The 25,832-nt window shown below is 41.3% G+C and overlaps 1 protein-coding gene across 3 annotated transcripts; it reads left to right on the top strand.

The window, feature by feature from the left end:
* ankrd50l (ankyrin repeat domain 50-like) lies at positions 1 to 23,244 on the top strand. Of its 3 annotated transcripts, none has more exons than XM_067604465.1 (5): positions 1 to 275; positions 5,502 to 6,324; positions 17,418 to 17,635; positions 18,462 to 22,020; positions 22,396 to 23,244. In XM_067604465.1, exons 2-4 carry the CDS (start codon positions 5,876 to 5,878, stop codon positions 22,007 to 22,009), a joined length of 4,215 nt encoding a protein of 1,404 aa, XP_067460566.1. In that variant the 5' UTR covers positions 1 to 275; positions 5,502 to 5,875; the 3' UTR covers positions 22,010 to 22,020; positions 22,396 to 23,244. The 3 variants fall into 3 exon arrangements, with proteins under 3 accessions (XP_067460566.1, XP_067460568.1, XP_067460567.1); XM_067604467.1 differs by lacking the exon at positions 1 to 275 and adding an exon at positions 987 to 1,300; XM_067604466.1 differs by lacking the exon at positions 1 to 275 and adding an exon at positions 4,886 to 5,412.
* The last annotated feature ends 2,588 nt before the right edge of the window (positions 23,245 to 25,832 follow it).

Below are 25,832 nucleotides of genomic sequence, written 5' to 3' on the forward strand. Positions count from 1 at the left end.
GCCATCAGACACCGTCCTTCAGTTTTTTTCACCAACATCCTTTTTGATAGTCAGCCAGGAAGCAGAGAGAGTAGATCTCCTGAGAGACGGAATGAGACAAAATATCAGTCTGTGAAATGCACAGAACACATTTCTACCAGAAGTGTCTCTTAACCTTCAGTGTGATGCTATAGGAGGATTGTGGGAGAGGATACACGTGACTGAATCCGGTAAAGTGCTGCGGTTTGTCGGCAAGGAGTCGAGCAGGGAGACAGAGATGTGAGCGGTCCTGTCAGGTAAGATCACGTTAGCTGGATTTAAAACTCAAACACGGCATGTTGAGGGGAATTAGAGCTATGTTCGACTTTCTGGGGAGCTCGTCTGTCGGGGTCTAAACAAACTGACAAAGTATTTAGTCAGTGCTCTCTGTTTTTGTTTACAATGGCGTCGAATACTGCGTCTGATTATCGAGGTCAGTCAGTAAAAACACACATTAGCATATAGATGATGGTTTTATTGCGCCTGTAGTTTCGTGTGTGATCAGACAGGTGGAGGGCTGACGGGCTGCAGCGGATCACCTGTAGATTCCGATAGTGTGAAAAATGTGACAATAGTGAAGCCAGGAGCTGATTGGCTGTGAGGTTTATGTAAAATAATACATATTAGCCTGCAGTAAGGTGAGTAATTTATGTTTAAAAAGCGTGAAGCAGGTGATCCGTGGATAAAAAAAAAATAACATAGCCTAGAAGTAAATAAAAAGGTAAATCGAAAAAATCATTCTTTTAAACAGCAATACCACTGGTGTGCATTAAAGGATAAGGCTGGTGATTTATATGTTTCCTCTTGTCAACAAATCCCATGTGCAGAACCAAACCAACAATGATTTAATCTACTTATAGCCTAAGTATTGTGTGTGTGATGATCTTATTCCTCTGTGCCGTAGACCTCCGTCGTTGTCCAAAAACTATTAAAAACATGTCAAACAGCCACAACGCTGCACTGGGTTCCTTCGTCCGTGAAGGCAATGGTTACTGCAGTCTGTTTAGAAACGGCTCCAAAGACTAATAACAAAGTCCTTTGAGAAATTTACAGGGTAGTAACCTACAAAGTCAAGAGGTTGTGATATGTAGCACAACAAGCTGGCAAAGCTCTGTAAACAGAGCTGTTTGCACATCCTCAGTGGTGTCTGCCGTACAAGGAACTGCTCTCCTGAGAGTGAAAATGTGATCGCTGTTATTAGTCTTTGGAGCTGTTTCTAAACAAACTACAGTAGCCATTGCCTTCCGGGTCGAAGGAACATCACTCAGTGCACACAATACTTGTAAGTAGATCAATTCATTGTTGGTTTGGCTCTGCACATGAGATTTGTTGACAATAAGAAAAAAAATATGATTATCTTTGAAGTATGGAGCTGAAGCTGGGAGGCTGTTAGCTTAGCATAGCTTAGCTGGTGGAGAGGAAACAGCTATAAAGACTGTGAATATTCAATATTCATTAGATGGACACACAGGAATCTTAATAAATGCTAATGTAAAATCCCTTTAAAAAATAAAATAAATGCCACAAGATATATGAAATTATATTTAAAAAATATAAATATATTTAATAATATGTAAACAAAACTAACATTTAAAGGAATAGTTTGACATTTTGGCACGTATAGGGCTGACTCCCCCTAACATGACATATAGTTGTTTTTACATTACTATTTGTGTATGGATTAAACAAACAAGATGTGATTATTAGTGACCTTTAGGGCTGGTAGTAGGCCTATTATCTAGCTGTTTCCCCCTTTTGCGAGTGTATGCTAAGCTAATCTAGTCACCACCTGGCACAAGCTCCATATGGAAAAGTTCAGTGTCTGGGGAAACACACTTTTTCACTCTGTTTCTGAGAATTAGATGAGAAGAGCAATACCATCCCCATGTCTGCATTAAGAATGGAGCTGAAGCTTGGAGGCTATTAGCTTAGCAAAGCTTAATTGGTGGAGACCAAAACAGAGCTAAAAGAAAAGTGAATATTCAACAAACACAACTCCTAATAAGTGCTTATGTTGTGATGTCTGCTTAAAATAACACTTTTGGAGACAAGGTGTCTCCTACTTCACTGTGTAGTCCATTCTCAGTGTCCTGGGGGCTTCAAGTTTCCACACCTCACTTGTGTAAGTTGCACACTGGATCACGACTGGCTCCAAACAACTTGTGATGTCACATAATCAACTATGATTTAATATAAGAAAAATCTGCTTTGCAAATGTTTTTATGAGGAATGAAATGGATTTGACACGTTTGTCAGACTTAAAGAATACACAGAATGATTTTAGGTATTTTATATTTACATTCAGTAACAATGAATGTAAAAAAAACCCTTCTTTATGTACAAGAAAGTCCAAAGGGCACCTTCAGTATGAGTACACCCTTTGAAACTTCCCCCTTTCAGTAGATGAATGTGTCTTCTAATGTCCAACTCTGACACAAACATTTACTGGTCCCATCCTCTTAAATGTGAGGATGTGCAGCTTTTCTCCATTTTTTTTTCTCCGTTTTGAACTGTTGGTCTGAAAAAAAAAAAATCAAGATGTCACCTTGAGGTCAGAGAAATTGTGACTTTTTTTTTTTTTGCTATTTTATGACATTTCATAGACAAAAAATAACTGATATATTAATTGATAATAAAATAATTGTTAATGGCAGCCTTAGTTGTTGGTAAATCAGTAGTTTTACAAACTGAATTTGAGAAAGAAAAACAATGGATCTGTTGCTTTGCATCATCTAAGTAAGTCATGACATCACTGCTTCTTCAAAATTGTTAGTTATATATTGTGACTTATCCAAAATGTTCTTAGTTTTTTTTTCCATTTTATTATGGATGACTTGTACTTTGTGAAGTATTGAATGGTTGCTTACAGTTTGCTGAAGCAGCACTGTGGGCTACAGTTTAACTACTTAAAATGGGAAGTAAACTGTTGTGAACTGTTGAACTGTGACTGTGGGTTAGATAAATATGACTCCTTCATAGACAGCATATCAGTGAAGCTCCATAAAGACACTGCTGCTGCTGCTGCTGCTGCTGCTGCTGCTGCTGGCTGTGTTTCCTGCACCAACGTCTTTACAGACTACATGCCAGGTTTTGAGGGCTTTGTAAATACCACAAGTAATGAAAAGAATGTAGACAACTTCACTGCCTGGTGCCAGTTCTCCTCATTACTGTCATCAGTGCCTTGCTAAAACAACACATCTCTTCATTTTCCAGTTCATTTTCAGTATTTGGCACTTCCCAGTCAACAGCGTACAACATGTGTCATCCACCTGTAGGAGGGTGTATGTTGGTCAGAGAATGGTATAACCATACAGGCTAAATGCTACACATGGCCATCATGTTGTAGATGATGTGCACAGAAGTCATAATCTGACAGATTCAGCTTAATTTATCTGATGTATGATCAGTCACTGGCTTGAAATGTGGAGCAGTGTGCACTTTCATCACTATGTTAAGTTTGACGCTGAAGCCTCCGACAGTCCTCGTCCGGATTTCTCGAAGATTTTTATCAGAAGTCAAACCATCTTGTTTGGCTTTTCCCTTTCCATTTTAAAAGTTAGTTTTCATTTTTTTTTCTATTTTTACTTTAAATGATCTCATAGTATAAAAGTGATGGTAACTCTGAGTGGTATGAATGCTGCTATTACGTCACCAGCAGGCTTTTATCAGATTCCTTCATTATAACTGTGTGATTCATCTACAGCACACCCTGTGTCCCAATCAGTGTGTGCACACTGGATACATGATAAAATGAAATACAATTATGGGCTTTGCCTAAAAATACAACACAATGTGGAAATTGAGCAGTTACTAACAGCCGATTATATAGTGGGAAAAAAATGTGGAGTTGTAAAATCTTTTCTGATTTGAAATTGGCCCCAGTTTCTTGAAGTCTGGATTTTTTCAAGAGGGAAATTTATAACTAAAATTTAAAAGTATATAAAGTATAAACATGAAATTAAGGCAAAGAAAGCAAGGATTTCATGCTGTTTGATGAAATGAAATTATAATGAATAGGTGTATCTTTAAATCCAGCAGATGGGGGATGTAAAAACAGGACTAGGTCAAAACCCAATATGTGGCTAGACAGTGTGTGAAACGCTAGAGGGCTTTTAATTTGAAACAATGGAAGGAAGTGGCGACATGAGATGACCAAGCCCCTAGGAGGTGCACCGGGCTTTGACTGAAGCCAACTGGCTGTGTTTGGAATTGCATACTAACGTACCGCCTACTACATACTCAGTCAATATGTACTGCATACTGCCTACTAACTGAACAATTAAGTATGCCATTACCAGCAGACTGTTCACACTGAACTATACTCAAGCAAGATGGTCATGTGACTGCATCACATAACTGTATTGATCACAACATCTGGTCTCACCCATCCAGTGTCCCTTCACATCTGTGAAAGCAAATTCCCAAACAGGCCTTATTTGGATAAACTGACCACATATTGGGAATCTAAATGGTTACTTTGAAAAATTATTAAAACTTAATAGAGTGACATATTAACAGTCCTACAATGAAAATTACAAAATATTAATCTCTGCCATTGCTGACAGTTGGTGCGCAATGCATTCTGGGATACATAGGTTTGGCAGGCCTTTGGCCAGCCACTGGTGTAACCTCATCACTCAGTCAGTCAGTCAGTCAGGGACAGACGTGTTTGTAGGGCTGGCCCTGCTGTCGCAGTCCACCAAAAAAAATGCAATTAAATTTAAAAATATTTAGGGTGAGAAAAAATAAATTGCACCAAACTCCCTTAATTAGAAATAAATTCAGAAATAAATAAATAAATTCATAACTTAAAGGTGATGTCTTCAGATTGCTTCTGTTGCCTGACCAACAGTCCAAAACCCAAAGATACTCAGTTTACCAATTAATGAGTGTAATGTGGCTTTGCCTGCATAAATCACTTAAAACTAAAGCTTGAGGTGTAATACTGCCCTGTGGCTGAACCTTGACCCCAGGTAAACCTTCCCACCTGTCAACTGTGGAATCGCTCCCAGCCACCAGTCCTCTCTCTCTCTCTCTCTCTCTCTCTCTGTCTCTCTCTCTCTCTTTCTCTTTCTCTTTCTCTCTCTCTCTCTCGCTCTCTCTCTCTCGGACATGTCTTGACAAGCCGAGAAACACCAGGGGAGGGAGGAGACAAGAAAAAAAAAAAACAAGAAAAACCGGAGAGCATGAGAAAGAAAGACTGAGAGGGAGGTGTGGGGTTTGAACAGAGGGAAGGGAAAGAGCCGAGGACATGAGAAAGAAAGGGGAATTCCATGCTGAAGCTGCAGTCTGGGATCGATGCTTGAAATCTTTAAGAGGAGTGAGACAGAAACTGTGAGGAGAGAAGACTGTAGCTGTAACTGGAAGACAGAGGACGACTCAGGCAGGGGAGGGGTGAGATACAGTGTCATTATATCTGTGAATAACATGCTGTCAGTTCCTCTCTTGACTCATTCTTTCCCCGTCTTTCTGATTACTGACAGAACAAGATCTCCAGGAGAGGCTCCATGAATGGTGGTAACTGTGAATCCTCCTCTTTGCTTTGCGGTGTCAAACCCAGCAACAAAAAAGTCAAGACAAATCCAAATGAAGAGGTGAAGCACTAGCTGACTTAACCTTTCGCTGACTCCTCTTCTTGTCAGCCTTACTCCTCTAGACCTGCAGGGGAAGGACAACTACTGATAATAATCACCTGATGCAACACTCTCGGGAACTGACAAACTGAGGAAATATCCAGGTCTTGTCCAGAGCTGTCACAAACTAGAGCTATCACCAGCTGCAGCTCAAACTAAAAGTTGGAGTAAAATTACTGAAGGAGTATGGGACGTGGAGTTCCGAGCACTGAGTTGTCCCCTGGATGTCAGACGCCCAGGAATCAATGAGCAGCAGCGGACTTGGCAGCAGCTCCAGCTTGCTTCAGGGCCGGCGTTTCTACTGTCGGGAATGGGTCCTGGACAAGCTGCGGCGTTGCCTGGACGCCCGCTCCATGCCGGGCCAGATGCCTGGGCTGCTGGTGACGGGGGGCCCCGGTGCTGGGAAGACTGCCCTGTGCACCGAGGTGGTGTGGCCCACCTCAAAGGCAGGGCTGGCAGTTGGGCTGGCATCTCGCTGCCTGGCATCCCACTTCTGCCAGAGGGAGGATCAAAGGAGTACAGTCCTGTGGAGGTTTGTCCTGGGCCTGGTTGAGCAGCTGAGGGCCTCACCTCTCCTCCCTCCTGAGTACAAAGAGATCCTGAACAGCCCATCTGTATCCTCTGCTCTGGAGCCTCTTGCCTGTCAAAGAAACCCTGATGACACCTTCAAGAGGTTTGCATATTTTTTAAGTCTTCACTCCAAAATTCTCAAAATGAGGATGTCATTTCTACCTTTTTTGATGTGACGGTAACAAGCTTGATCTTGAATAAGGTTTTATTGAAGCAGATTTGAGGGAAATTTGAAGGTTGTCAAATGAGAGGGAAAGAGGAAAGTTGCCAAAGGTGCACGGCGTGTACGTGCATGTTCAAGAGAGCAGCTTGATACAGCAAAATGAATGTGCAGTATCACCGAAAACCTGCGCCACAAGTTCTTGTTTTGTAAATGCTCTGTTTTCAACATTCGAGTGTTGTGACCAAAAACGTCCGGTGTTTGTAGTCATTATAGACATGATAAATAATTCATGATGATGTAATCTCATCTATTGTCAGCTTTAATCCGAGATCACTTTGATGACCCAGTTTTGTTACATATGCACTCACCTGAAAATCTTAACTGACTACGGTTGAAAGTAGGGCTGGGAGATATTTTAAAACAGTATCGCAATAAGAATAATTTTACACTATCAGTATTGTTGGGTAATATGTAACTGATAATATCCGATGAGGCGTAAGTTCCATGATTTAATGAAGTCATAAAACAACACAGCCGGTTATTATCCTGCTTATACGATGGCTAGTTATTATCAAATTAGTATATCAGTCATTTTATTTGTTTATTATTATTATTTATATTATTTTCATTATTGATTCATCTATCATTATTTCTCGATTAATTGATTAGTTGTTTGGTCCATAAAATGTCAGAAAATTGTGAAAAATGTTGATCACTATTTCCCAAAGCCCAAGATGATGTCATCAAATGTCTACTTTTGTCCCGACCAACAGCCCACAACCTAAAGATATTCAATTTACTGTCATAGAATACTAAAGAAACCAGAAAATATTGAGAAGCTTGAATCAGAGAATTTGGAAATGTTCAAAAAAATTGACTCAAAACAATTAATTGATTATCAGAATAGTTAGTAATTTAATAGTTGGCAATTAATCAATTAATTGAATGATTGTTGCAGCTGAAATGATCTTTTATCATTAATTTAGAATGGCAAACAAACACCTACCTCATAGGTCTACACTTAAACTGAGCAGTTTCTTAAAGTTAATCCACACCTTCTAGCCAATCAGAATCCTGGATTTTCAGTGGCCATCGATTATGACACTATACACTATGAGAAATGGTGTCAACTGTCAGAGATTCTGCTATAACATTTATACCGAGGTAGATATCTTCTTTTTGCATCAATGTGACGAAGTACTTACATGTGTCAGGTATTTAATTTGCTGAATCGGCCCAAAAAATGTTCCTTTGTGATCAATTTGTCCATAAAGTGTTTCTTAATTGATTTTCATAAACTTACACAACATATAGTGATATCACAGCATACACATTCACATATTAACACATATCATGGAGGCTTTTATCCATATGACCTGCTCCTAGATACTGGTATATATTAACATATAGAGAATGTATTAAAAAAAATCATGTATAAAATCAATCAAACTGATGCATGAAAAATTTTTTGTAGGTTGTTGTAAAACTAAAATAATTTGTGAGCTTTTATTTACAGTTTGACATCACTAATATGTATACACTAATGATCAAATTCCACTGAAAACTGATAAACAGATTAATTATCAGCCACAGTATCAGCAACACTGCAATAAAACGCCCATGTAGATAATTATAAAAAGCTCTGCTCTCTGCCTAGAAAAATGAGTGAGTGAGTGTCAAACACATTGGCAGCTCCTGCTCATGTCGTGGTAAAAAGCCTGAACACTTTCCTAACCCATAAAAGCTTTAAGGCTGAAACCATTTTCTTCTAAATAGAGGTGATTCTCTGCAGGTGTTTAGACTGTCAACAAGCTGTCAATGTAAAGCCATGTGGTTCACTATCAGCGAAGTAAAGACAGGCAGAGACAGTCACAGGAAAAAAGACTGCACCACCTATTCTTCCTCGTCTTATATTTATTCCTCCTCTCATAATGCAGCCCATTCACTGCACACACAATGGGCCTCCAGTGTGAATGAATGCTACAGTGTTATTTACGACACAACATCCTTTCAGAGAGGGGGGGAAAAAAAGAACAAAGAGGTGAAAAATGCCTCCCCTACCCCGGTGACTGTCTCAGCTGCAGTCAGTGAGGTCACCCTCCTCACCAGGACTTTTTCACTCTCTCCCGGTGTGTTTACTCTGCGATGAGTTGGAGCCCTTTTACACTCCTCCCGTGTTTGCTCTTCTCTGGTGTGAAGTACCGAGCTGGATTCCACATTCCCCTCAGACTGGCTCACAGCCAGCAGCTGTTTGTGTTTGGAGCTCTGCGGGCGAAACGCCGCCATGTGAGAACAGCCGTTGACAAACTGATGAAACACAGGCTTGAATTGGCAGTGAAAGGGCGTACATGGGCCGTATGCCTTGAGCCCGTTGGTAGCTCTCTGTAGTCACCAACTCGTTAACCCTTCGCTGAACTTAAATGTAATGCCTGACCCTTTGCCTGGAAGCTTCTGCCTTTAGATTTAAAGTTCAAAAGGTTCCTCTCTTTCTGGGAGTTCAAATCATAACGGCAGAAACTCTTGTGCTTTCTCCTCTGATTGTTGATTTGGGTGTGATACAGGTCACTTTCACACCTATACTGTAGTTTGGTAAATCTGGTTCATTCTGTGAAGCTTCTTTCTTGCAAAGAAATAATTGATTATGAGCATAGTTGGCAAGGCTACAGCTGGACTTCATACTGTACAGTATGTGATAAATAGTGATGTGAAAATCCTCACAGTCATGTGCTGACATACATATCTGATACCATGGCTACCATGTGATCTTTCATATTTTTATAGATTGCTTATTCAGATGGTTTTCTTTTAACTTCACAGCAGTTGATTAAATAATGGTAAAATCACATATCTACTATCATAAAATTTGGTAGTTGGACTATTAAGCTTTCACACCACAAATGATTTGCACCAGAGTTTGCTTAAAAGGGTACTCCACTGATTCAGCGTTGCTCTCCTATAACACTAAAGATAGTCTTTTTTATTCCGCACATTCTTCTTCCTTGTCAAATCCTGGCGCATACATTACCCACACTGCTGACAGTTTGATTGGTGATTCGGGTGTGTTATGCTCGTAGTGATTAATATAGCCTCAAGTGCTAAGTTCAAGCAGAGATGAGGAGCAGGCTACAGAGGGCTGGCAACCTCACTTCTTTCTAACTTCACACCTCGACATTTTTAAAAAAAAAAAAAATTTTTAATTTTCAAGCTTGTAATCTTCAGCCCCAAATGATGCAAGTTATCAGATTTTCTACATCTCCTCTGGAGCTACAAAAGGCTTTATACAACTTTTAGGCAGTAGTACACCTTGAGACCTGTAAACAAACTTTGATGGGTAAAATTGGTGGTGTTCTCCTTTTAACAGCTATCACACCAGCCTAAATGAACCAAACCAAACAGACAAATGCACCAGATTTTGTTTGAGCTACAGCTAACATGTTACTGTAGGTGTGAAACTCACCATTTTGTAGACTCTCCTCCTGCCAACTCTGCTACCTGGCTCGACGAGGTTTTCAAATGTAAACATTGAAGAGAAGGTGGAGTGTATGAACACCAGCTATGATCCCAACCACACAGACAAGCTGGACCATGTCTGTGTTCATCTCTGCATCCATCTCAACATCGGAGGAAACACCAAGGTAAACGTAGAGGGATTGAACACAAGCTGTTATTCTGGCCACATGGAACTTTTCTCAAGCATCCTGCTAGCCACTGTACAGGTGTTGGATAATAAACCAGATGACCTCCGTGCACAGATCAGTTGCCAACAGGATATCAGGAACTGTAATGTCCTTTGGTTCACTGAAACTTGGCTAAATCCTGGAATACCGGACAGTGCCATTCAACCAGGTGACTCTTTTTCTGTATTTGACAGAGGATTCTGGCAAGAAAAAAGGAGGAGGCGTGTCCTTTATGATGAATAAAGATTGGTGTGACAGTGGGAATATTGAAATGCTAACCCATTCCTGCTCACCTGATCTGGAGTTATTGTCAATCAAATGCAGACCGCACTTTCTACGAAGGGAATTTACATCAGTCGTTATCACAGTGGTTTACAACCCACCACAGGTGAGTACAGAGGCTGCCCTGTCGGATCTTTGCCGAGACTTGAACTGCTCACAGATTGGTAATCCTGATGCTGCGCTCATCATAGATGGAGACTTCAAACAGGCTAACCTTTAGAAGGTTATGCCAGACTTCCATCAACATATTGACTGCGCCACAAGGGGAGTAAACACTCTGGATCACTGCTACACACCATTCAAAAATGGCTACAGAGCAGAATTGCTACCCGCGTTTGGGAAAAGCGACCATGCAGCCATCTTGCTGAGGTCAAACTATGTAAACAAACTATGATGCATGCCCCCAGTGATGCGAGAGGTCAGGAAATGGTGAGGCCAGTCAGAGGCTGCCCTACAGTCTGCACTACATAAGCGGTCTGTAGCACGTTCCAGGACACCACTGTTGACATCACCGATGACATCAGTGGATTCACTGAGTCTGTGGTGGATTTAATTTGTGAAACAACAGAACCAACTGTACAAAAAACTACAGTTAAATCATTCCAGGACCAGAAACCATGGATTACCAAAACCATCTGGGATGCCATAAACACACACACTGCAGCCTGTGACTGATGGACAATTATAAAGCAGCCTACAATGTAGGAAGAGCAGTAAAGGAGGCAAAAGGGGACTATGGGAAGAAAGTGGAACTACAATTCCAGGAGGGCAATCCCAGAAGCATGTGTCAAGGTCTAAGAACTACAATATGACAGATAGTGGACTTTGGGAAGAAGCAGGGAAGGAATTATGCCCCCCTCAATATCAACGGGTCCTCAGTGGAGAGGGTGGACAGCTTCAAGTATCTTGGTGTCCACATCACTGAGGGGCTGACCTGGGCACTGCATACTGACTTGGTAGTGAGAAAGGCAAGGCAGAGACTGTTTCAACCCAGACACTTCCGGAAATTTCCAGGTATCCCCTCAAATACTGAAGAATTTCTACTGCACCATTGAGAGCGTCCTGACGGGGAACATCACTGCCTGGTACAGAAACAGCACCGAACAGGACTGCAAGGCCCTGCAAAGGTTCGTTCCGCTGAACACACAATAGGCGGTGCTCTACCCAGCCTAAAAGATATTTACACCAGGCGCTGCAAGAATAAGGCTAAGAGAATTATTAAGGATCCCAACCCGGATAACGGCCTTTTCTCCCTGCGGCGGTTGGGAAGAAGGTGCCGGATACATCAGGCCAGCACTGAGAGGCTCAGGAAGAGCTTCTGCCCTCAGGCTACTAGGATCCTAAATGAGGTCACTGCCTAAGACTGCCCCCCCCTCAATCACATACATATATTTATCACTATTCCTATTCTATTTGAACTCTTGCACAAATTGAAGGAACTGACATTTACTTTTAGTATATAACAATGAGTCTGTGACTCATTGTTAGTGCTGCCTATCTTGACCAGAGCACTTTTGAAAAATAGATTTTTTTAGATTTCTTTCATCTGAATAAGGCTCTCCTGGTCAAGTATAGTTCAAATAACAATGGAATAATAAAATACATGCATATCATTAAACAGTGTAGTGTTGCTAAAAAGGAATTTTATTGCCAGGTCATCTCTGCCTGTAAAAAATAAGAAATAAAAACAAATCTATAGTTTTCTCACTGATCTTCCCTCCTGAACTTAGCTCAATAGCAATGCAATTTTATGTATATAAAACCTTAAAATGCATGTAACATGTATAGAAGAATATAATAGATTAATTACAAGAAAAAGCAACAGTTACAAAAGAAGAAAGGATACAAGACAACCCCCCACCCAGCCAAATACAGTAAAGAACCAGACTTGCACAGATACACATATACAGTCAGGTGCACACAAACAGTAAGTCTTCATGAGTCTGAGGAAACAGAAAAGCTTTTGTTTTGTTTCTTGAGAACAAGACCAAAGTAATCTGGGTCTAATTCTAGGTTAGAAGTTAGAAGATGACTTAAGAGGTGTGACTTGGCTGTAGTCAGTGAGCAGGTCAGAAATAAAGTGGGCAAAGTTAATTCTGTGTTGAACTAGGAGCCAGTGAAGTGATTTAAGTAATTGAGTGATATGTTTGGCAGAGAGCCAGCCTCCTTATTTTGGGAGGTTTGATTGTAACATGCACCTCTGCACAAGTCCAGATAAAGCTGAGGGTCACCCACAAACCCACAATCAGGGTCATGTGGGCTAGATGGAGAGGAAAACCTCTAACAGCAATAAAAGGTTCACTTCCTCTTCTGTAGAACTGAGTATATGCCTGGAGAGGGAGTGTCACTTTAATCAGATGACTAAAGCAAACAGAGGTATGATAAGCTTGTTGTGACCCAGAAGTAGCTGTGACCCAGGGCAGGGTTTAAAGCTGCTTTTAATTGCAGGATATGCTCAATGATAAAAGTCAAGGCTATTGTGTTGTTTAAGTAATGAAATGATTCACTGACATTAAGGCTTGGTCTTTAAATATTCTCTAAAGAAGTTTAATGTGTAAGTAACTGGCTAAAGAAACATACTATACATCAGGATGAATCACGTTTTGTACTGAAAAAAGTAAATTATTTTAATTCATTATATAAATTAAGCAAACATGTCAAACATTTGCTGGATCCAGTCTCTCAGATTTGAATATTTGTTTCTTTTCTCTGTTTTACGTCATTGTGAATTGAACATCTTTGAATTTTGGACTGCTGGTCGCATAAAAAAGGCCATTTAAAGACATTACCTTGGAATGTGGGAGCTTGGGGTGGGCGTTTTTGGCTGGACCGCAACAGCGCGGCCAACCCTATAACGCATGTCCTTGAGTAAGTGACTAAGTGAATGATGAAGTTACTTTGATCTCAGTTTAGTGAGGGGCGGCTGCTCTGAAGGTGAGCTTGATTTTACTGTAACTGCGATAACTGGACAGAGGTACGCCTCCTGAATTTGCGCCCAATTTATAATTTCCACTCGACTGAGAAAGAGGCAGAAAAAAGGCACCCAGAGGCATGAGAGAGAGTTAAAGCACCCCAAATAACAATCACTCTAACAAAACACTCAATGCAGAGTGAAAAACAAGAGACATCCGCAGAGTGAAACAGGTGACAGAGCAGAGGGAGTTAATAATAATTAGAATAGTTATAATTAGAAGTAAAATCAGTTCTCTTTCAAATCAAACATCCCAAGATATGAGTGGAAAGTGTTGTTCTTGCAACTGCATTTATAACCTCTTTTTGACTCAAATGTAGCTTAACCATGTCATGTGATATGTTACTTCAGTACACTTTAACAATAAATATTACTGAGACCACAACAGAAAATTCTAGATGAACATTTAATATCCAGGAATTCACATTATTGACACTACCACTGACTGTCCCTGTAACACACTGGCCACAATCACACAGCCATATACTGGGTTTTGACCTAGTCTTGTTTCAATTAAAAAAAAACATATCAATAGATGAATCAGTAATGAAAATATGCTGCCAAGTAGCCTCAATGAGATTTAAAAAAATGTTAATCGGAAGTGTGAAATGACCACAGTGGTTCCCTCAGTTTTTTTTATAGAGGTGGTGGGCTACCTGGCTTGAAAGACCACCTCTACTAACATCATAAAAAAAGTAAAATATATTAACCTTCAGCAGAAAAGCCCAGAGGCAATATATCACATAGTTAATGTCATATATTTAAAGAATGTGGCTGTTGTGTAGGCTGTCATCCAATGACTAAATTCATCGTGAAACGAGATGCGTCAGGATATGGGTGGCTCACCGCCTCTGCTGAATCATTTCTTGGTGATATCTTATCACCAATAAATGATGCAGCTCTTCCTAACAAGTGACATTAAATTACATTTCCAGTGTGTGGGAGTCATATATATAAATTGTATGTATGAAGTTGAATGGACCTCATTGTTCTTTGAGTCTTTCAGATCGAGGTGCAATTACTAATGTAAGAATTTTGATTGCAACTCAAACAAGGCCGATTTGATTGAAGTATCATTTACATTTGAAGTCTGAATCATTATGGATGACTCATCTTACTGTACCTACTCCCTATGCACATGTTAATCCTGAAACTGATATGTAGTTATTGACCTCAGCGTGTTCAGTTGATGATCCTGCAGCTTTAAGTTACTCTTTCAGTTTCACAGCTTTCCACATTAGCCAGCTAACGTTTTCATGTATTTCTGGCATAGCAGCTTTGTTTACAGCTCAGATGACCTCTTTCCAGCGCTTTATAAACACTTCTGGAGCTGTTTCCTTCCTGCTAGTGTAGCCGCATATTCTGCTTTTACAAAGTTGGAAACTTTGCTCATTTGGATATTATTAGGCATTAACATCCCATATGCAAAATGCTCTGTTGATCATTTTTAGGCTGAAAGTCTTTTTTCATACTATGTTTTTCACAGATTGATGGTTGTTTCATTTTTTCTTTTTAATCTTTTTTTGGTGACTAAAGGTGACTGGACCCTTTAGTCATTCTTAAACATAGACATTAACACTAATAACAGTACACATACACACACACCCTGTGTTTATTGCAGGATAATTGACGGGAGTTCAGCCTCTATGTAACCCATTTATACCAGACTGCTGTCACAGTTTAATTGCTGTTTGTCACCTTTAAAACAAGATCCTCTTCTGCATGTGTTCTGTACAAATCACTGCTGAACAGAACACAGAATTAAATCAGAGTCGGTGCACATATATTAACTAAACATGTAGTTGACTTTCTAGTCAGTAAATGTGATGTTTGTAATGGAGAATCAGCATGTCACTGTGCTGTAGGTACAGTGGTGTCTATTTGTTTATTGACACTAATATATTCATTAAATGCAACGTATCAGATTTTATAAGGGACTCCGTTGTTATCTGTGGTGTTTTTACAGTCCACCAAACTCTACCAAGATGGACAGTCAGTCCATGTCTGACCTGAGAAATACTGGGAACTAACAAATAAGAAAGATAAACATCAGGAAATTTAATATTTTTCTTAATTTGTTCATTTCATGAAAAGGTAAAGCAATGTTCTACAATTATATTTCACTATCTGTTACATTCTAAAAGCTTTGATGCTTGAGGATGTTAGAAGTCAATGTTAGTTTTCATTATAGGATTAGAATCAGTAATCCATTAATTATATCTTCTCAACCCTGACCAGGTCTAAGATCTCCCACTGCTTAGCTTTGTTAGGACAGGGTGAACAGCGCTTTCTATAATAACTAGGATTACTGCATACTCAGCACCAGTGTAGGTGTTATAAAACAGTTGATTTTTGGTTTTGGCTCAGGCACATTTCTACTGCAGCAACAGTGGCCATCCGGCAGACGTTATCTTCGTTCTCAAGAGCTCCCACTTCCTTCATACAACTCACACTTCCATGATGTTGTGATGAAGTTTTCATTCTCCAGCAGCTCTGTACCTTATGTTAGCTGCAGGATTTCATTCTCCTCATTTAAACTTGCCTCAGGTCTTAAGTCTAGGTGTAACTGGAATCCAAGAAACCCTTTGTTGTTTGTGCTTCTACACTGGGTTCATTCATTCATTTTTACACTCAGGACTTGCATTGCTTGTCCTTCCGCTCTCTCTCCCTGCCTTTCCTGCCCCGGATCTGTCTAACAAGAAGCAGGAAAGACAATTCTGTAAACTAAGATAATCAGTTAATCAGTGAATTCCACCTGCATTATATACAATGTATGTATTAAGTTTTTATTTAATTATTGTATTTTTTTAATATTTTAATTGTTTTGTGAAGCGAGTTTAGGCTGCAACTGTGCATGAAATGAGTTACTATTATTATCTTTGTTATTTGGTCAGGAGTAAAAGGAGTTACAGTAGTGTACAGCTAAGTGAGAGGAAATAAAGCTTTGACTAACTCGAGCATGTCACACTGAGGAAGTTTAGGATTTAAAGGTCAGGAAATGAATGTAGTCTGTGGGAGGACCTCAAAGAGAGACATAAAAGTATGCAGTGGTATGTGAAGATTGTGTGTGTGTGTTCATAACCTGTGTACACATCAACCCACGTGTGTATGTGTGTGAGTGTGGCCAGGGTGAAGCAGGACATTTCAGAGGTTCCATTAACCTGAGTCACCATCAGATCACAGCGGGACGTTGGTGCTGATTATGCTCAATAAAGACAGTTACACTGTGATTTCATTTTTTGCCAAACTTAGCATTTGTTTCTGTTTTTTCTTCTTCTTCTTCTTTTTTGGCTGTTTCAGTGCTTCTCTCTCAGCCAGATCTGTCTTGAAAAAAAGATTTTAATCTCAACGAGACATTTACTTGTTTAAATGGGGGAACATTTTAAAATAAATTAAATCATGCTCTAATGTTTAATTGCAGTAGAAGATATTACAGTATTTTACATCATAGCTGTTTTATAAAGTTAAAGGTTTGAGATAAATGCTCTTACAGAATCTCTCACAGTGCCCTCAGTAAAAAGGAGGGTGCCAAATTCAAGCCATCACTCGGGCTAATGTCAGTTGTTAATTTCGTAAACTATAGCTGATAGAAGCATCTTGCATTGATTGTCAGTTGGCCCTCTTGTGATGTTTGTTCGACCGGAATTAGGAAATTAGTGTAGTTCTGTGTAGAGTTGTTTTATGCTATTCACACTGACTGTATCTAAAAGGCTGAGAGGTATGCTAAGATTGTTTCTAAAATATCTTAAATGGAAAATGAAAGTAAAAAGGCAACAATACCTGTCTGTGCTTGAATTGGAATTGCCTGAAGTCATGGCAAAACTGCTGCCTGCATAGTGATGGAATGATTTCATGTAGTGTCACTGACTTTATATGCGAGAGGTTTGACTTGCTGTGTTTATCTGTCATGTAATCACACTGCAGTCAGTATAAAAAAAAAAAAAACAGTCAGTTTATGTCTTTTCACTCTCTATCGCTCACCCACCTCCAATTTTTGACTTTCATCTCCCTCATCTGTCCACGACTCCTGCATTTTTTTATACGGATGTTTTAAATCTTTAATCTCTTCCTCTGTTTCTGTTTCTTTTCTCATATGTTCATAGATCAGTTTTGGAACCCCTGTTGGACCTTCCTCCTCCTGCCCAATCGCTGATGCTTGTGGTGGACTCCCTGGATGTAGGATATGGGATGGGAGAGGGAGATGGAAAGAGCGGCTCTATCGCAGAGCTCCTGGCTGCCAATCAACACCTGCTGCCTGGCTGGCTGCTGCTGGTCTGCTCTGTCCGCCGCCACAACAAGGCTATCTGCAAAATGTTTTCAGGTATGAAGAAAGAATGACTCATCTTATAGGGTGTTGCACTTTAAGATAATATATTGTAAATATGAGTCTGTGAGGGGATAGTCACGTATGTGGTAGATATCAGGCAGTCATGATCAGACGGTGAAATCACTATTTGAAATGATTGTTTTCTTATTTGATCAAATTTTATCACTTATCAAGTCATTTTTAATAACTATGGATCGACATACAATACACAAACAATAGCTCTAAAAATTACTATCAAGGCACACGGGAGATAGCCCTGATCATGATGTCCACATTCTGTTTTACTCATCATGATAAAATCATTATTGCAGGTGATCGTAACATTCACATTAACTCTGCATCCAATGGTTGTGCAACTACTGATTAAAAAATACAGTTATAGGCTTAAGCTAAGGCTTAAATCAGTGGCTACAGTTCTGATGAAGCAGGTTTGTGTACACATCCACATTTTGAAAAAAATGTAATGGCCTTAAAAAAAACAGAAGATGAAAATACCATTATATGGTTGTCAATAAGAAATGGATTAAGAAATGGATAGAAAGGCCATGCTAGGCAGAATGAGGAAAGAAAAAGCAAAAATGCAGATCCTAATGTTATTTCATACAGTAGATTCTTGTGATTTTAGCATTCCCTGTGCCATCTGCTTTCTTATTTTGGTAGTTTTGAACAATTTGTTCACAGTATCACATGGTGATTATCAGTGAGAGACAGATTGAAAAACCAAATTAGCATAATGTAGGACTGATAAGAGTCTATACCAGACAAATATGCAAAACTATCTTTCTGTTAAAAAAAACTGTTGCTATCTCCTTTGTTGTAGGTTTTCGTAAGCTCTGTCTGGATGATCTGCGGAAGCCCCCACCGGTCCGCGATGTGCAGCAGTATATCCTCTGCCGGCTGGATGAAGAAGCAGCACTTCGCCGCCAGCTCACCCCTGACACTGCTGACATGCTGAATCTGCTGCACATCAAGAGTGGCGGCTGCTTTCTCTTCCTTGAGCGTGTGCTGGACGGCGTGGCAGCTGCCCTAGTTGGTCTGCGGGAGATCCGGGACATCCCCGGGACTCTCAATGGCCTCTACCTTTGGCTGTGCCAGAGACTCTTTCCCCGGGGGCTCTTCATCTACATAAAGCCACTCCTTAATGTGCTCTTAGCTGCCCCGAGGCCCCTCACCCCCCAGCAGCTGTTCACAGCAGCCTGGACACATGACACCTCTCTCAGCATCCAGGACTTCCAGAACAAGCTCCGGACACTCTCTCCACTCTTAATTGATGGCCCTGGGGGCAGCAAACTACTTTTTCATGCCAGCTTTGCTGAGTGGCTGACAGATGTCAAATATTGTACACAGAAGTACCTGTGTAGCAGAACAGAGGGTCACAGCATGCTCGCCATGGCTCTGACTCTGCAGGGACCCCACCTGGACATTGAGGACACTTGCCAGCTAGCCACACATTTAGTTTGCTCAGGTCACCATAAAGATAATCCTTCATTATTGGCACTGTGGATGCTGTGGGCAGGTGTGCCTGCTGTTACTCCTAGCTGCAGCAGTGCCCTCAGTACATCCTTAACTCAGCCTCCTGTTGTGGTCAGTCAGGAAGTCCTCCAGCTGTTAATGAGGAGTGGGCTCATCTCTACAGCCTGTTTTACAAATGCACACCCAAGTGTTGGAGTGCTTTGTATAGGTGAAGATGGAACTAATGGACAACAGGTATTTGAAAGGGAGGGCTCTATAAAGAAGCTGCTGGACAGTGGGGTGTCTGTAAACCAGTTTGGTTCTACAGATGGACAGAACTTGCTGGCCAGTGCAGCCCTCGAGGGTTCTGCAAATGTAGCCAAACTTCTCCTGACACACGGATCTGATCCACTGATCAGTGATCATCAGGGTCAAACGCCACTGACCTTGGCCTCCAGGCAGGGCCATGTTGAAGTTTTGTCTGTGCTTCTGGAATGGGCCAAGAACCAGCAGCCAGACACTGCAGTGCGGATGATGGAGCATGTCGACAATGAAGGCTGGACAGCACTGCGCTCTGCAGCTTGGGGAGGACACAGCGAGGCAGTTAGGCTTCTGCTGGATGCACGAGCAGATGTGGATGGATGTGACGGTGAGGGCCGGACTGCTCTCAGAGCTGCAGCCTGGGGGGGTCATGAGGAAACAGTCCTGACCCTGCTGGATTATGGTGCACAGGTTGACAAAGCTGACAGCAAAGGCCGGACACCGCTTATTGCTGCTGCTTATATGGGACATCATGAAGCTGTGGAGATATTGCTGGACCACAATGCAGAAGTTAACTTAGCTGATGGAGATGGGCGCACTGCCCTGTCAGTTGCTGCCCTCTGTGTCCCTACAGCAGCAGGGGTCAAAGGTTATGGGGAGGTAGCAGGTCGGTTACTGGAGCGTGGAGCAGATCCAGGACACAGAGATCATGATGGAATGACACCACTGCTTCTTGCAGCCTATGAGGGCCATGATGACATAGTTGAGCTTCTGTTAGAAGCTGGTGCTGACGTAGATGAGACTGCTGGCCCTGATGGCAGTGCCCCGGCTGCAGCTGCTGTTACTCCCCTGCTGGCTGCTGCAGCAATGGGCCACATGAGGACAGTGTCACGGCTGCTTTTCTGGGGAGCAGCTGTGGACGCCATTGATTGTGAAGGCAGGACGGCACTCTGCCTGGCAGCAGCAAGGGGCAGCACTGAGGTTGTCCGCGCCCTCCTGGACCGAGGCCTGGACGAGAACCACAAGGATGACCTCGGCTGGACTCCACTGCATGCTGCTGCCTGTGAAGGTCATCGAGCTGTGTGTGCTGCTTTGACAGAGCGAGGCAGCATGGCACGTGTCGGAGAGATGGACATTGAAGGACGCACTCCTCTTATATTGGCTGCCCAAGAAGGTCACTGGAGCACTGTCAGGCTGTTGTTGGACAGACGTTCTCCTATTGACCATAGGGCATACGATGGACATTCTGCTTTGAGTGCTGCTCTGCTGGAGAGCCATGCTGAGGTTGCAGAGCTGCTCATGAGGCGAGGGGCTGACACTGATGTCCGGGACGCTGAGGGACGGCCTTTACTCTACCTCCTGGTGTTGGAGAATCGTCTTGAAATGGCTATGCTCCTCATTGAGAAAGGGGGGGTGCCCCTGGAGTCCCGAGATTCTGAGGGCCGTACAGCGATTCATGTGGCCTCCTGGCAGGGATGTGTGGAGATGGTAGACCTACTTTTGAAGCATGGGGCGAACCCCAATGCACAGGATACAGAGGGGAGACCACCAATGCATTCAGTGGCTTGGACAGGGCATGCTGAAGTGGGATGTTGTCTCCTAGGAGCCAGTGGAGTCAATATAGACCTTGCTTGCCACCAGGGAGCAACAGCTCTGAGCATCGCTGCCCAGGAGGGACATGCTAACATTGTTGCAATGCTTCTGGAAAGAGGTGCAAATCCCAACCACATGGATAAATATGGCCGTAGTCCAGTCAAAGTGGCCGGGAAACACAGGCACTTCAATATTGTCAGGCTTTTGGAGAACTATGGAGCCAAGCCATACCTAGGCCTGCTGCCTCACTCCAGTACTGTCTCCCCTGCAAAACCCAACAAGATCCCTTCCTCAGGCATCTCAGAGAGTAATGGAGGTGAAGCCGCAGCTGCTACCTCCTCCTCTTCAGTATCTTCTCCAGGCTCCACTGCAGAACGATTTCACTCCATGCAGAGCTCCCAGACCTCATCTACCTGCCACTCGCTAGCCACGGTGCAGACAGTTCCAGCTGACAGCCTCAGCTTTATCCAGCAGATCCAACAGCACTCACTGCCCCGCAGTCGTAGCCGTCCGTCTACCCTCCCTCCAGGGAGCTCAGGCATGGGCAGCCTCCATGGAAGCAGCCAGAGGCATCCCAAAGGCAGCCCTCCCCCTACTGTTTGCACAGTGACTGCCATAGTGCACAACTGTGAACTGCCTCAGAAAGGCTTGTCATCTGGACTTGAATATCATGACAAAATGAACAAACAAAACTTAATAACAGCAGACAGGACTACTTACACTGGTGGTAAATGGCACTCAGTCATGGCTTCCCTGGGGATAATGCCAGGGCAAGACAGCCCTGCAGTAGGTGCTAAAAACAGAGAGAATCCCCCTCTTGGCTACCCATACAGGTTACAGAGCCCACTTCAAGGGGAAGCTTGGGATTCTCTACCCCAGAAGAACATTTTGTCACCTTCTTGCTACAGTTTTACGCCAGCCCCACCTTGTAGTGCCTTGCCAGAGGATGTTATGGTCACTATGACAACCACAGACCCCCAGCTTAATCTTAAACAGGCCATCAAACTGCAGTTTGAAGGTCCCACCAGTTCAGCCTTATACAAAAGAGAGACACCCTTGTGACTGGTGCTCAAGTAAGTGACTTAAGTTAGTCATTGCTATACTTTCTTCACATACATTTTTCTTTTACTTTGTTAGAATATGTGGATTAGTGCTGAAACAATTAGCTAATTAATTAATTGACTGCCAAATACTCTCTGGTTCCAGTGTCTCCAACTTGAGGATTTGCTGCTTTTCTTAATTTTAAAAATGATAAATTAGGGTTGAGTGATTTAGTTATTTAGAAAAACGTAATCAATAATGAAAATAATCACTAGTTGCAGTCCCAGTGTTGTTCTTTACAGGTAATTTTGTGGTATCAAAACAATAATAGTTTTCTCTGGTGGCATACATTCAGAGCATTCTTAGGAGTCAAATATTTAATGACATTATCTTGTTTTTTTTCACAGTTAAGGGGAAGGTGGTTTTCACCATGTACAATGACTTTATGGGTTCAGATGAGAGGGGAAGGAGAGAGGTGATCTCTTTCTCCACCCACCTTCAGAAAACCAGAGGAAGAACGAACTGAATGACATCAAAGCTTACTTACATTCCTGCCTTTCCATTGCCTGTTGTATATGTTGAACAGGGACAGACAAGATGATGCTGATTTGTTTAAAATGTAAAGCACAACTGTGTTCATTTTCAATGTGGATCTTATTTTCCCTTTTTTGTCATAGTGTCATCAGCACCAGAATGACAAAAAGACTTTTTCTTATTTTGTTTTAATTTATTTGGCCCTAGAAGACTGAGTCTAGAGCCATATGTTTTTAACAAGACACTGTTAGCTCTATAGTGACTCACTGTTATGGGGAAAAGTCTCCAGGTTATGTTCTGAATTGTTCAAGCAGTAAACAACTTTGTTTAAGAGCTTTAAGCATGTGGCCTTGATCTTTATTGAAGCCTTTGATATTTACTATAAACTGGATTACATCCCCCATACATCCTTTGCTGACAACCAAAAACAGTTTGCAGAAAAGCAAACCAACCAAAGCCCAACCCAGTGCGGGGTTTATGATACAAACTATAAAAGACAGCCAAGTTTACTGAACCAACTTGGCTCTCTCACAGTGTGCCTGTGAGCAAACTGGAAGGAAAATGAAAATTGGACTATAAAAACTGAGGGTGGATGTAGGAGGGTTGTTAATTCCAAACTCGTATGTGGCCTAAAGACATTTCTAGTTCTTTATCATTTTTCATTGGATTAATATTTAAATACATTCATTAATTAAAATGGCAAACTGTGCCGTAATTATCTACTTTGCCCTGTGTGCTTATTTGAGACTGCATGTGCAAATGTGTACTCTTATTGTATTTCATGCACTTTACTACTAAATGTCATGGAGGGCTTCTGATGTGGTAGCACCAAGCAGAGATGAAAGACTGGCAGCGGGCTGATGGTAGCCACCTGGGATGATACAACAAGCACTTCTGGACAGTTTTGAAACTGAAGAAAGGAAGGCTCTGGGCACAGGTCCAATAGTTATTCATCCTCAGTTTTTGTGATATTTTGTATCAGTAAAACCTTTTATATATTTGGACCTTTGGAACTACGTTTCAGAACTGCATTTCCCATGTGTACTTGCATGAAAAAGTGCAGGTGTGTTCTATTTGATGTCATTAAAAGGTTTAAGTTCCTCTTGTGTCAAACATTTGCCCTGCCCAATAAAAGTTCAGCTTTATTATTTAATACAATGGAAACCGCTTAAAGTGATCGCATCTGTCCGGCTCAAATTGATCACTATAAGCAGATGATTATTATAACCAAATCTTTTTTCTTTTTCTTTATTTCTCATGCAGATTGCCATCTAATAGGCATTTGTATATTAATTACATGAATATAAAGTAATGAAATGGACAGCATCGCTATTTACTGAATTTAATGACTGTTTCAAAACACAGTACAGGTCTCCAACTTCCAGTGCACCAAATTGGACAGTAATCTGGTTTTTTGCCAAACTCTGATTATAATTCTTGACTTTTTTAAAAGTTTTCTTGCTGAATATAGGAAATGAATGCTGTTTTTAATGACTTTTAAGTCTTTTTAACTGATCATTATTTGCTTGGCCTGATCTTGGCAGTTTGAGCCGCTGACAGCTTCTATGTGGACGCCACTGCTGGCAGAGCTGATGGCTGGTGGAGCTAATGGTAATTGCTGTATTACAGCTGCTGGTTGTCAGAAATCCAAGGCAGTGTCTGAAATACAGTTGTGGGTTATCCTCTTGAGAGACTGTGTTTTCCACAGATATGGTGACAGATCCTGAGCTGTCTGGGTTCAAGGCAGAGCTCTTAACCATTGAGAGCCTGAAAAGCAAACCACTTAACCGGCAAGCTAAACTGCACTCCCACCTAGTCGAGCTGGAGACCGCTAGACAAGACGCAAAATGAGCACTGTAAGCAGACTACTTGATTACTATAAGGAAATTATTTTAACAGCATTTGTATAGGAATGATTCTGTCCCAAGCTTTTTGATCCATATAAGCGGTTGATGACTGCAACAATGATCACTATAAGTGGTTTCCACTGTACTGGTATTGGACTGAAGTGTGCAGAGCCTTTCTTTCACCATATTTGATGCTTTTGCCCTTCCTGCACTTGACATTGTGCCCTGAGTGCAATGATCTTCTCAAAAGGATAAAGGTGAAGTTGAAATACTGCTCTTAGAGTCATATCTTTTCACTTATTTACTTAGCTCCAGCACAATTCATCATACACAAGAGATTTTTACAGTCAATTGTACATATGACCTGGTCAGATCCTCTGCTTGGTCTCAGCACCTACTCTTAATGATGAATTATTTTGTGTTTCAGAATAGCCTCCCCAAGCTTTCAAACCTCCCCCTTACTTAGCCTCTTGCAAGGCTCTGTCCCGCTTGTAATTCTGTATATTTCTCATTCATCAGTCTCTTTGAAAAACTGAAGCTTTTTTCTGAGGTAAAATTTGAAGACCTCATCACTGTAACTGACAATTACTTTGTTAGTCATCCAGTTAACATTCCCCACAGTCCCAAGAATTTGGCCATGTTAGCTGTAGCTTTTGGATGTGAACACAATATGAATTACTATTTTCCAATAATGTGTCATTTTCTGTCCAGTACTGTAGTAGATACCCATTTAGCTTAGACTAAATGACTATATGAGAAAGCAAATGGACATTGCACAAATATATTATAATGACTGATTGAGGTTCATAAAATGCTCCTTGTGAACCCAGGCTAACAGTAATGACCTATATTTAGACCCTTAATCAAATCACAATTTTACTGCACAGCTGTCTGAAAATGGGCATGGCTTAGCTAATACAGTGCGATGGAGCTACAGAGAGAAACTGAGCTGTAGAGGACCGTGGCCTCCACACACACTTCCCTCACCCGTCCTGCTAGCTACTATAACCCACAAGTAGTCAAGTGCAGTTTTATATCTAGTTGCCCAAAATCACATTTGCCTGGATACATTTTTGTATAATTTACATGCCTGAGGACATAAGAGAATCAGAAAATAATAATAATTCTATTTGTATAGCACTTTTCAAGCTAGGTGCACAAAGTGCTCTCCATAGACAAAATAAAAAACTATCACAAATATAAAACAACAAACACAAGAACAGCTAAATACAAGCACACAATTAAAAAGACTTTAAAAGAAATTTACAAATAAATCATCTAAAAAAAAGGTAAAAAAAAAACAAGTGAAACTATTACAATAAACATAAAATCAGGTGGTTGCACAATAGAGCTGTGTTATGTAAAGAAAAGAGTAATTGTCATGCAAAAGGAAAGTCTGTAAAAATGCGTCTTACAACAGGATTTAAAAGCAGCAACAGTGTCAGCAGACCAAATACTCACTG

The sequence above is a fragment of the Thunnus thynnus genome, chromosome 11 (assembly GCF_963924715.1).
Source record: "Thunnus thynnus chromosome 11, fThuThy2.1, whole genome shotgun sequence".
NCBI lineage: Eukaryota > Metazoa > Chordata > Actinopteri > Scombriformes > Scombridae > Thunnus > Thunnus thynnus.